At 34.6% G+C, this 13,355-nt stretch overlaps 1 protein-coding gene across 1 annotated transcript; it reads left to right on the top strand.

Annotated features, from left to right (window-relative positions):
- The first annotated feature begins 3,309 nt into the window (after positions 1-3,309).
- On the top strand, positions 3,310-4,479 carry LOC112688957. The gene is made up of 2 exons (XM_025562409.1): positions 3,310-3,469; positions 3,992-4,479. The coding sequence occupies exons 1-2, from the start codon at positions 3,310-3,312 to the stop codon at positions 4,477-4,479; spliced, it is 648 nt and encodes a 215-aa protein (XP_025418194.1).
- The last annotated feature ends 8,876 nt before the right edge of the window (positions 4,480-13,355 follow it).

Genomic DNA, 13,355 nt, shown 5'->3' with positions numbered 1-13,355 from the left:
TTTAATATTTTTAGGTACTACTCCATTTTAAGGCTTAAATAATATTTAAAAGTGTTTCAAAAAACACGAAATATGATTTACAAATATTAATATAATCGTGAAGTACTAAATTTTAAACATTTAGTAGGGAACAAAAACTGATAAATATAAGCTTGTGTGTATGTGTGTGTGTATATATATAATATACTTTCCGGGACAGTATCAGTTTTTGATTAGTGAATAAAAATCTGTAAAATGATGTAAAGATATTATTTATAATACAAGTATGTTACTCATCACGTATTTACATTGATTTTTAAGTAGTATATAATGATTACATAGAACATATGATACCAAGACTAGTTAGTAATAAGTTGATAGTAAAATAATAACATTAGTAATAATTTCAAATAAATTATGTTTGCATAAAATGTTGGCTTTAAAAGATGATTTATTTATTAATCATTCGCCTACCCAGTAACAATGGACACCGGACGGTACTCATGATATGTGCAGCTGATTATGAGGTGAACGATATCATTGTTATATATTAACAGTTACACGGTCGCCTTAGTAAACCTTATTCGTGTACCGGATAATATTATAAATTATAATATTTCCGGTTGGCGGGGAGAGAAAAGAGATGAAAACGGTTTTGTGCGATTTCATCGTTACTAATTTGCAGTACCCGTAAATTATTGACGATTGACAGACCGCTCCGGTACAACATACTATTAATTTATGACAATATTATTGAAATTGTCGATAGTATTGGTCTGCGCTACAATACCATTCGTCTGATCATTCGGAACTTACATATTGAATTTTATAATAATTATTGAATGTGTACAGAGATCACTGCCGTTAGGTATCGATCGCGATTTCTTACGCACTGCGATGCAGCCAATAGGAATATTATATATTATTCAACCGGCGGACATATTGACATTATGAACTCGGGTCGGTACCAGACTCGCCGACTCTCCACTATATATGTGTTAAGTGCGTCACTTACAACGCAATGTCGTCTATAACAATCGATTCTTATGATATCGCGTCATATCTTCCGAAGTAAAGTTGTAGTATTGGTTAAAACCAATGATCGTGACTGTAACAACAAAATCTATGGAATTTGTTCTATTAAGTGTTGGCGATGTACTGGCAATAGTAAAATAATCCAAACGACACGCGCATTTTCAATTCAATTCAATTTATAAATAAAATGAATAAATATTGTGTTCACGAAAATCAATTGTATTTTATAAAATACACGAAAAATCGTTTCCATACAGTATAAAGTGCTCTGATTTTAAAATGTTTGCGCTTGATAAAAACAAACCGTCGGACGAATGATCAACAACAACGGTAAACATAAACCGAATAAAGAAGACTTTTTCGAAGTTCCCGATCGCCCGAACAAAGATACACACCACGTAGTAGAAGCTTACCACAAAGGTGAAAACTGTACACCGTACGGATTTCGTATTTCCTTCGAAATGCTTGAACGAGACTCGGTTGTAGTATAGAACTCTCAAACACGTTGTTTGCATTTCTTTCAAACCTTAACGATGGTTCGATATTTGACAAAGAAAAAAAATGTGAACGTTACACAAGGTAGGATTTTTTTTTTATATTGAAAGAGCTGAGTCAGAAACAGTAGCCGATACTTTTTTTGTAATTCATGTCTGAATCGGAGCTACTAGCAAGATAATGTTCGAGCGCTGCGATAGCATCGACTGGAACGCCATTCGGAGTGAATGGAATGAATGAGCGCGATCGCACGTCCCTGATTTTCGTGATGTATAATCTTATGACATTGGGAAAAAAATTAAATATTTTCCCCAGTGACGTTCGTTCGCCGACATTCATAAGTTACGATATCACCAACATGCTAAATACGTCTTATTGTTCCGGTCAGCGGCGCCGGAACAATTTTTGAACCGCGGGGGTTAAGCACAGCTGCAAACACAAAGGAATGTATATTATTATAACGACTGTGACCAATCACATCGGTTGTTAGTAACCAAATGATTCTCGAAATAAATTTAATTACAAATCTATTGTACAGTCACGATAATGGATTTCCTATTATGAAAGCTATTCTACTCGTATTTTGGGTGTTGCAGTTTATTATTAAATCGTTTCCATTTTATAAACAAGAGGTAATTGTCTCCATATCATCTTATTATTTTATATCTTTTATACATATCTCATGTACTATACATAAAATATTAACTACTACGTACATAGTACCATGGGCGAAGGTAGGAAATATTTTTGGAGGGAGTTTTGATCTAGATCTATATTAATATTATAAAACATTAAAATTAAATATGAATTATTTATTTAATACAATTGATTACTAATACAATATTTTTTACATAAAAATTACAAATTTAAAAATATAAGAAAAATTATAAAATCTTATTTTCTTGGTTGAAGCTTAAACATATTGATTACTTCTTCCGGGTCAATATTAATTTCACGATGAACGCTTAACAAAGTAAGCCCAGTTAATCCGTTCATTTCTTGCCGAATTTCTCAAATATGATTTAATACGTCGCAATATTGAAATAGTTCTTTCTGAAGTAGTAGTTGATACGGAAAGTATAGAAATAATAGTTACAATTGTTTTATATTTGGAAAAAATTCAGAATCACATTTTAAAAATCTTTCGCCGAGGATGGTCTACATTCTTCTTTTTCCCTCGCCTATTTAGATTTCCACAATAAATATTCTGAATTAAACTGTTTATGGTCCGAAAGTTTTTTCTTGTAAAAATTCCATAAATTAATAACATCTTTCTCATTTGTAAAAACAACTTTATTCGTCATAATATTTTTAAAAGATAAAATTAAATCATAATGCTGTTCAAACTTACTTTTCAAATGTGTTATAGAATGATCAAGAAATGGTATAAAAAGTGTTTTTCTATAATATTCTTCCAGCGTAGTATCTTTATAATTGTCTCAATTAATTTGTTATTTTGAAAATCATGGTACACTTATTGCGCCACCTACATTAGTTAAAGTTTTTGAAGCCGTAATAAATATTATACCTAGTACATAATATGCAAGTTAATAATACTTTCAAACAAATTCACGAAAAGCTCAAAATTGTTTTATTTAATTTCGGAGGGTATTTGAATACCCAACCCCCTCTTACCTACGCCATATATAGTACGTGCTAAATTATTTCTAAGTAAAATTATAACAGTTCACTGTATGTGTATGTTAACGTTTAAAAACAAACCGTTTATTAAATGTATTTAAGTTTTGTTTCTGCATTCAAAACATGAAAATTAATATATACCCTCGCGGAATTTTTCCCATGGGGGCAGTTGCCCCCGTTGCCCCCATTGTTCCGACGTCCATCGTTTCTGGTACATCAGGTCACAACAAACCGTCAGAAATCGATCGGGCTTTTTGGCGGTACCATTTTCGGAACAAAGGTCTGAACAGACGACAGCGTATTCAAAACGCCGTCGAGGGTCGGTTTCGCGTAAACGTGTGGGAAACGATATGGCGTAACAATACGTCGTAACGCAGGGGCGTATTTTAAGAGAGAGCGAGTGTGAAAAAGAGAAGTGAAAAATCAAAACATAAGGATAACTTTCAGAACACAGACAGGTGTTAAAAAATAACTACACAAAAGTCGATTCTAAGTGGATCCAACATTAGATTAAAAAAAATGTGGTGACGTAAACAACGCACCGCGAATCGTCCAAGTTGTTTACAATATTGTCAGTGGATAAGGGGAAATTCCATGTTCTAGAATATGCGATGATTATCTCGTTAAGGTAATTTCGAGAATGTTCTAGACAATCGACGCCGATATATATGTTATATACCGGCCTATCATCCGTCAGCAAATGGCATGGTGGAACGAAGCCATCGGCAGCTTAAAGTCGCCATTAAATGTCATCAAAATAATCGATGGACAGAAACTCTTCCGACAGTCTTATTGGGCATCCGAGCAGCTTAGCGCGACGATCTTAAATCCACCTCTGCAGAATTAGTCTATGGAGAGCCACTTAGACTCCCTGGTGAATTCCTAACGTCAAAAGATAATGCTGCCAAGTTTGACGACGCAGCTGAGTTTATCAAAGATCTTCGACATCACATTCAGCAGATCCGACCTGTCAATGGTACACGACGTGGCGAGAAGAAAAACTTTGTTTTCAAGGACCTTGCAACCACAGAGTACGTATTCATTCGACATGACGGACCCAAAAATGGAATACAAATGCCCTATGATGGTCCCTATAGAGTCATAAGTCGAAATAAAAAAACTTTTGTCATTGATATAAAGAAGAAAAAAGTTAGAGTAACTATTGATAGACTGAAACCGGTCTACATCATAGTAGACGACCATTCTAAGGAAGATATTTCGAGAGAAATTCAGACATCTACACTGAATACCATTAAAAAGGAGGATCAAAGGACACGTTCTGGAAGAAAAGTTCGTTTTCCAGACCGTCTCCAAGTAGGTTCTGCTTGACTCCGTCACTGGTAGGGGAGCGATGTGGTGATGTAAACAACACACCGCGAATCGTCCAAGTTGTTTACAATATTGTCAGTGGATAAGGGGAAATCCCATGTTCTAGAATATGCGATGATTATCTCGTTAAGATAATTTCGAGAATGTTTTAGACTATCGACGCCGATATATATAAACCGGCTGGTCAGACGCTCATTCAATCAGTCCGTGAGTACAATCCGTGACACTCCGTGAATTACACTCCGCGATATATTCGGCAATTCCTCCGCAATTGTAACGCGTATCGATATTTGTACATACATATTTTTATAATATAGTGCCTATTTTAATTAAATCAAATTGTGAGTGATTGTTGTTACTTAAATCCCACAAAAAAAAAAAAACCACAAATATTATGGATTCGCCCGATTTAAATACTACCAAAATTTGACTTGTAAATGTTGAGCCTGAATTAAAGAAAAAAATTGAATCGCGCTCGACCCCCCCCCTCCTAGAAGTAAGCCTGAATACGCCCTTGTCGTTACGTTTCGGCGCGGCATGCGATTTCTGTAGTACGATTTCTTCTCCTTTTCTTTGCGTCTCGATAATACGCCGGACGGACCGTTACGATAATATTGGCGGCTGCGGAGTAGGGCGCACGGCGGTCTTTCCGTTCACGTCGCGGCCGTCGCGGACCAGTGGCTGTAGGTACGGCGCGCGCGAACCAGTTCCAATACGGCCGGTCCGCGGTCCGGTGCAGTTGACGCGTGCGCGAAGTTTTGGTGCGGTGCGTGTGCGGCTCGTGTGCGGAACGCGCGCGAACTTTTCACGTAAATTCACTCGTCGCTCGTTGTATCCTTCGCCACAGTCTTTTACCCTCGGCGAGGGCCGCACGGACCCGGTTCGATATCGACGTGCAATGCTCTTCTAAACGTGTCCGCAGGATCATGGTGAGTTTTTACGGTTTTTCCTACCCCCCACTTCCCCCACCCCAAATTACGGTGGGTTGTGTCGACGTACCGCGTGCAGCTTTGCGTGTTTTGTGCACGGGGTACTTTTTAAACTTTTGAAAACCCGACGCCGGACGTCGTGATACGCGGGACAATGAAACACTATCGCATACCGTTCGAATGCGGGCTAGATTCGTGATTAAATTACTGCGGGCACTAGATTTCAGGTAGGTACACCCTTCGCGTGGACAGCCCACTCAACCGCCTCCTACGCGTAATATATAATCGGAATTCGGGTCGTGCCGAAAAGAAAACGGCGCTAAGCAGCAATTCCACTCGGGTCACCCCGTAAATACTTGAGCGGATCGATCGAAACCCATAATAATATCCTTAGACAAGTATTTTATTTAACGGTCTGTCGAAGACTGAGAATTCGTCGAAACACACACGAAGAGATACATAATCAGTCGAATGATTAATCACATCGAATCGAACAGTTTTTACAATGTAAACATTGCATCTTTTGTGATAATGTGTCAATCAAAAATACTTTCACGTGCATATTTTATGATGTAAGGGTTCAAAGACGGATTAGGAGAATAATACCTTACTATACCTTACCCTACTATATTTTTTTTAAAAAAAAAAAAAAAAACCAAGAATTGCGTATAATTGATTTATTACTTAGACATTATTTCGAGTGGGTAGTTATAATACTGAAATATATTATATTGGTAGAGAATGACATGTTTTAATAATTAACGATCAACATTATATGTGTACTGAAAATAATTTTATTAATTGGTTTACAATTAATTAAAATTAAAAATAATTAATTAATAATCTATAAAGCATTTACCAAAATACAAAATATGCTTGGGATTTAATAATTATTTATAAATTGTTTAAAAAATACATCGAGACAGAACACGCATAAAGTCGTTTTAAATAACATTTGTATATTGAACACATATAATCGATAATGTACGAATCGAAAAATTATAAGTTTCATACATTTACCTCAATTAACCTCAATACATACATAAAAAACTTTATACTATAAAATATAATTATTATTCAACAAATTATTAAAACCTTAAATTTGAGTTTAATACTCCGAAGATAAATCAACTATATTAATCAACTATTATCACTGATCTTAACGTTTTGCAACGATCAGTGTGCATTTAAGAATAACGCTTCCCTCACTTTTGGAATATTATTTCTTCAATAAGTTTGGCGTGAACACAGTTATAATTTTTATGTTTAAGTTATTATTTTAAAGTGAGCATTTCATTAACAAATGAGCTTAATGATTTCTATGAATACTGATAAACTGTATTTTCCGATAAAAAATATTAGAAATTATTATTATTGCTTGAATATAGTTACTGTAGAAATATCATGAATATTTTAATAAAATATCTTCATAAAATAACTGAAAAAGCAGTGTTCATGATAAATGTAGACAAAAACCTGAAGGCAGTCTGTTTAAAACTCTAATACTGTATTTAATAGTTTGATTTAATTTCTGATACCAAAACGTTGAATGGTTCCGAGAGTTTTAATTTTAAAACGAGAAAACCAATAACAATTTTAAGTATAATGAAAACCTTATACAATGCAGTTTAGATAAGAATCCCTACAGTAGTCTTACCTATGCAACTATCCCTGTTATGATAAAAAAAAAATTCTGAAATCTAATTCGAGCAAATAGTTTAAATGGTTATTATAAAGATACTTTTATACAATGGACGGTATGTAGCTCATATACCCACGTTAAAATGTTTAGATAATGTGTACACTCCATGAATGACCTGTTCGAATATACCCACATCAAGATTATCAATAAAAGTTTTGCGGCAGGTTTTTCTATTGGCTTAAAAATTGTCTAAACAAACACTACGCGTGCAATGGAGCCAAAAAGAATTAATGTCTTGTGTATTATTCATCAAAATTAAAACTCATCTCTTCTATTATTATAATTTTCCAGTTGAATGATATACCCTGAAAAATGAATTGTACAATTCAGTATTTGAGTGTTAAATGATTTAGAATGAGTTTTGTATTCCATATAAATAAAACATAAACGTGGTCAACCCATGTAATAAATATATATGTTATATTATATCAAGGTTAAATATTGTTCAAATAATGTTATCAAATCTATCAAATAAGAAAATGTTTTCATTTTTTTTTCAAAATCACAACAAAATCAGTTTTATAAAATAACTTCTTAAAAGAAAGCAAACTTACATTCTGTAAATTTTATCAATTGTCTTGGAAACCTTCTTAACATGAGTTATATAAACCGAACGGATTTCATTTCGATTAGATATGGTTTTCAACGATTACGTTTAATGCGAAAATATTCTTCTGATTTTTAACAACCAATAACGACGATAGGATAAATCGTGTATTATTATCACATGATTAGACGAACATAGAAAATTCGGAGATATATATATAGGTATATAAATTTTAGTGTTCCAAAATACATCGAATAGGATTACTGCTAATTGCTTAAAAGTCAATATAATTTATAACTGATTAGAACAGGTCATACCGATTTGGCGACGAAAATCAAACGTTTATATTTTTATAACAATACATTGCTGCTTTTCTACAAATGTCGTTTTTATACGTTTACCGAAGTGGCGAAGTGTATAAATATCGTTTCTTAAGAGGACACCACACCCGCATGTATTGTCCCCGTCTAGCACACGTGCGATATGGTAAATTTTCGTTCACCAATTTCAATGGTGTGCTTTTAGTTTTGATATTAGAGTGAACTAACCTATTATCAAACTTTTCGATAAGAAAATTATCTGTGTTCTCTCGTCGGTTTTTTATGATATTATAATTTTTAAGTGAATTATGAGCATTTTCAAATATTAATATTTTTCATAACTCATATAAAAATTAAAATGACGGAGATAACACACGCGGGTACGACGTGCTCTTAACGTTATCGTCATCATCATCATCGCGACTAACCCGGTAAAATACTCTTGACCATTATAGATAAAAAAAAAAATAGGTTTAGGGCATAGTTACAATACGATACAATACGCATCGTGTACGTATGGAGAAGCGACAAGGTACTCAGTTTTTATGGTAATATAATAGCAGCAAATTCTTAGGGCAAGGGCAGGGAAAACGACGTCGATCGTATTGTATCTATTATAACTGATATTTTAATTTATTTTATTTTAAGAAATTTATATCGAAAATTAATTTCTCTCGACGATTAAAAGTACAACGGGTATGATTATAACGAAAACGGACCAATGTCACTATGTAATCTATCGTAAACAAATCAACGACAGTCCAAGACGGTGTCCAAGAGGCTCGATCGCTTGCGATCATGTGCATTACTGTTACACCTTTCACCGCATCCGCGTGGAATCCAACAGTGTCAAACCGTGTCGACGAATGACGTACAACCGACGGGTCGGTTTAGCGAATTGAAACACGTAAAAGATGCATATTAATTGTTGTTGACGTAACGACGTGTTTAGAAATTCGTATCACGCGCACGTTAATAGCCGAACATACGTGTCCGATCGCAAGTAATTGTACGCGATCTTATCCGACGGCCGATCGGACCGGGTTATTAACTCGAGCGCTTCCAACTATTGCCGTTCGTCGCGATACCCTTAACCTGTATTACGGCGGACCACTCGGCTCTCAACCCACTGCAACACAACAACGTGTCGACCGATTTAATCGTACCCACCGATTTCGTTAACAACACCTATGGTAGACCGTCACGATCTCGGAAGAGATAAGGTGAAGCGACTCCTGCTAGCCCATCATCCTGCCACTACCGTTTGTTGATTCCGTACGGTTTCCGCTCACATAGTAAACGACTACTGCCGTTTTTTAGTTAGCACTCGTGAAAACGCTGCTGCTGGTCAAACCGACCGACCGAGGTTAAAAAATAACATGGTAACATCACTAATTTCTCGGCCCCGTTTAAAATTATATCCACGCTGTACGATTTCGATTATTTCGATAGATTTTTTGGTTTGTTGTAGAAGCGATTCTAATTTTCAAAAAACTATAGTTCATAATTTACCTGTGGTAAACATAATATTAAATAATGTTTAGAAATATTCGTAATTTACACGATTAACAGTAATAACAGATGGGTGTCTCGCAATAGCGGACGCGTTTAGCGTTCCAAAAAAGTACACAAGTGGTCAGCTAGCTTCCACGGATAATATTTGATCTGAAATTCTCTCGTCTAGTAGACAATTGATGGAGATTAGTCGGCCAACCTTTTTCTCCGTAACCTATAAATAGGAAACATGTAACGTGGGTTTGGAAAGTTTTTTTGATTAGTCCCTGAGAAATTACGGAAAATGTTTCCAAATTCCGAAACCTGGATATCAGGGAGTCCTGATCTGGTGCAAGCGGTGAATACTATTAATCAATAATAGTGCAGTGCATCATCACATGTTTAGCGTTTGAGGCTTAAGAGGACGCCACACCCGCATGTGTTGTCACCGTCTGACATACGTACAACATAGCAAATCTGCGTGTAGCGATTCAAATGCAGTAATGTTAGAGTAATTAATATTAGAGTAAACTGACCTATAATCAAATTTTGAGAGAAGATCATCTGCGTTTTTTTGGTCGGTTTTTTCCGATGTCTTAATTTTTTTGCGAGTTATGATGGTTTTTTAATTGTTATATTTTTACATACTCATAACACGCTTAAAAATCCTCGGCGTCGTAGGGTGTCTACGATTTGTGCGACCGTTAGACTGTTATGTAAAAAGTTTGGTATGCAATATCGTATGGATAGATATGACACGTGGGCCACCGATTCGAGTAAACGGATATTCGTGATATCAATGGGCTGTCGGGGAAGAGCGACGTGTTCGATGTACAATAAAATAAAACCGTTACCAAACAAAACGTACAAGACCGACGGACATCCGAACTCGTGTACGTTCGTTATTATGTGTGTGTGTATCAATTTGCGTGCACATACAGCGTAGGAGGAACCGTCATCGTCTCCTGTGCGGACGAGCGGATTATTTTATTTTTTTTGTGCGTGTCCGACGCCTCTGCGCCACTTTTGACCGTCAAACAAACACACACGCGCGCGTCCACGGTCTTATCCAATAATGGCAAATCGATTTTGTGGCACGACGAACAGTCATTGCACAGGTGCAACGCGCGAAGACCGATCGAGTTCCAGTCCGATGATGATGGTCGTGATGCGATCGAATGAACACCCCCCCGGGGAGGGGGGGAGGGATAAAAAATAATAATTTATATTAAAGTCGATGTATGTACCAAGGGCGTACCCAAGGGGAGGGGGTTTCAAATTCGGACCCCCCTCTCCGTTGAAATGTCTACATACTCGACGGCTTAATAGTAAATAGTATAATAATAGTATATAGTGTTTCCCATTATCTTCAAAATACAAAGTTTATAGATTATACAATGTATCTATAACGTATAAATCATACTATAGTATATTAACATTAATTTGTTGGTATTGAGTTAAACTATAATTATAATTAGATAACAGATAAGATAAAAATGTTGCCCCCCATAAAAAATTCCTGGATACGCTACTGATACGTACGTTCCATAATATTCAAAACGATTATAATCTGGCGATGGAGTGGGAGAGACGAAAAACCGTAACGATTATCTTCTGTACCCCTTCATCCTTAAATATGATAGCATAAAATTATACGGATCCGTGCGATATGTTTTATTTTATATTAATGTAGTTTGCTACTGTTTTGTGGCCATATGGGGTTGACCTATTTCTTAAATATATATTAATATAAACCTCCCGGTACGAGTATAGAAAAAAATCTTGAGTGTGCTATACATCCTGAGAAAATTTCAGTACTTTTCCTACCGTTATTGTTGTCGTAAAAATGTAATATTACAACGTGCGCACATACATAAAATACGCAAGTGCAGAACCATTAAGAAATTCGTCGAATAAAACTTGTGTTTTTAGAACGAAATGACTTTATTTAACTATACATTTTCCTTCATCCGTTGTTCATAAACTATTTAGTAATTCAAATAAAAAAAATTGTGTAAATACCGAGTTTTTAATTCGTTACACCTATAATATTTACAGATGTTTTTGAATATTTATCAGTTTTCCTGGGTATCGAGGCCCTAATCGTTGCAATAATTCAATATACTCAAAAGTAAAACGTTGTCAACAACACCATGGTGGTATTAGTGATTACATAACTAACTCGTCATTGCACGGATAGTTTTACAAATTTTTTTTTTTTTTCTAACAATTTATCGTCGCAATTATTTAGCTGACATGACTTGTGTACACTATAATAAATATGAGCGACACGGTCGTCACGTCGGTTATTCACTGTACAAATCATTTTGGGCTTTTCTCCGGTGTCGCCGTGATGTGCACAGCTTAAAACTATTGTCCATGTGTTTGTTTTAAATGTATGTGATTATATTATGTGTTCGTATATGCGTAGAACGAGTTAAAGGGCGTTACATATTTTGTACAATCCTATTAACTAAAATTAACTACGTTACCGTCTACTGCGAGTTATAATAAATTTACGAACACATTTCGTATATTAATATGCACTACAAGCGTACACTAAATATTAAACGTGTACTAAATTACTAATCAATTAACTAAATAATTGATTAGTTTCTCATGCGTTTTGAAATTGTAAGCCCACAACTGAACGAATAGCCGTAACAATACGAATTTTGGTAAATTTTAGCATTTGCATATGCTTAATCAAAATACACAATTTTATTGTATACCGAGCTTCGTATTTCTCTGACGTCACGAAAAATATGATTATTTAATCATAGAACGTTATTATTTTTCAGTAGGTACGAAAAATAAAAAAATAAAATTTAATTCAAACATCTTTACATTTAAATTAAAATTAAAATAAACATTAAACTATGAAAAATAAATAATCCTACTAAAATCTAATATTCAATCATTTAAATAGAATAACCACTATTCGTCTCCCCGGTGCACTTACTTGCTGATAATTATCGTCTATAGTGATTGAAAAATAATATTAGTCCTACACATCTTGTTATTCTACACGCCATGACTATAATCGTATTCTATACTATAGTGATTGGATATAATAAAAGAACCTTTAAATATATAATTTACAGCAGGGGTGGATCTGAAACTTGTTTATGGGGGGGAGGGGACGAATAGAAATATTTTAGTATATCCGTATACCTATATAAAAAAATATTCAATAAATCGGTACTAAAAAAAAATGCCCAAAGGGGGTCAAAATTTCGCCCCTCCCCATAAATCCACCTCTGATTCGCAGCATGGAAATTTACGAGTTTACATTAGTCATGAGGTATTATTTCACATGTATCGTATAAAAGAAATTATTCTCAAATTAAAAAACCGTGTTAACATTTGTCTTTAATGTTCTGTGTTGTAGGCGATGAAGTATTTTTAAATTAACTATATTTGATAGTTCATATATTTTTGAAAATTTTAAATGCATTAATATTATATTTTAAAAGTTTTTAAAGTATATTCGACTACAGTAAATAGATAAAAACCGTTCGGTAGTATTGTGTGCGCTTGCAGGTTCGACATGAATAATTAAGTAACAAAAACGCACCTTTTATGATTATCCATCAGTAGCAGTTTGACCGATCGAGACAACCGTTAGTTACCATTATACCTTCGTTGACAGTAAATATTTATAAACATATGTGTAATATAAATTAAAATTGTATCTTTTTTTTTTAAGTATAAAACAACAATAATTGCTATTTTCGTAAAACCTACGTTCTTACTGAAAGTATACTATTGAACTTAATGATCATGCCACTGCAATAAACTGCATTGATCACGGTCGAGCATAAAAAATAAAATGCTAACGTAATCACCACAATATAATACGCTATAAATAGTTAGTGACATAA

This window comes from Sipha flava, unplaced genomic scaffold (genome assembly GCF_003268045.1).
Source record: "Sipha flava isolate LNK unplaced genomic scaffold, YSA_version1 111_pilon_pilon, whole genome shotgun sequence".
Lineage (NCBI taxonomy): Eukaryota > Metazoa > Arthropoda > Insecta > Hemiptera > Aphididae > Sipha > Sipha flava.
The sequence above is the reverse complement of the archived record's forward strand: the minus strand, read 5'-3'. Positions and strand labels throughout refer to the sequence as shown.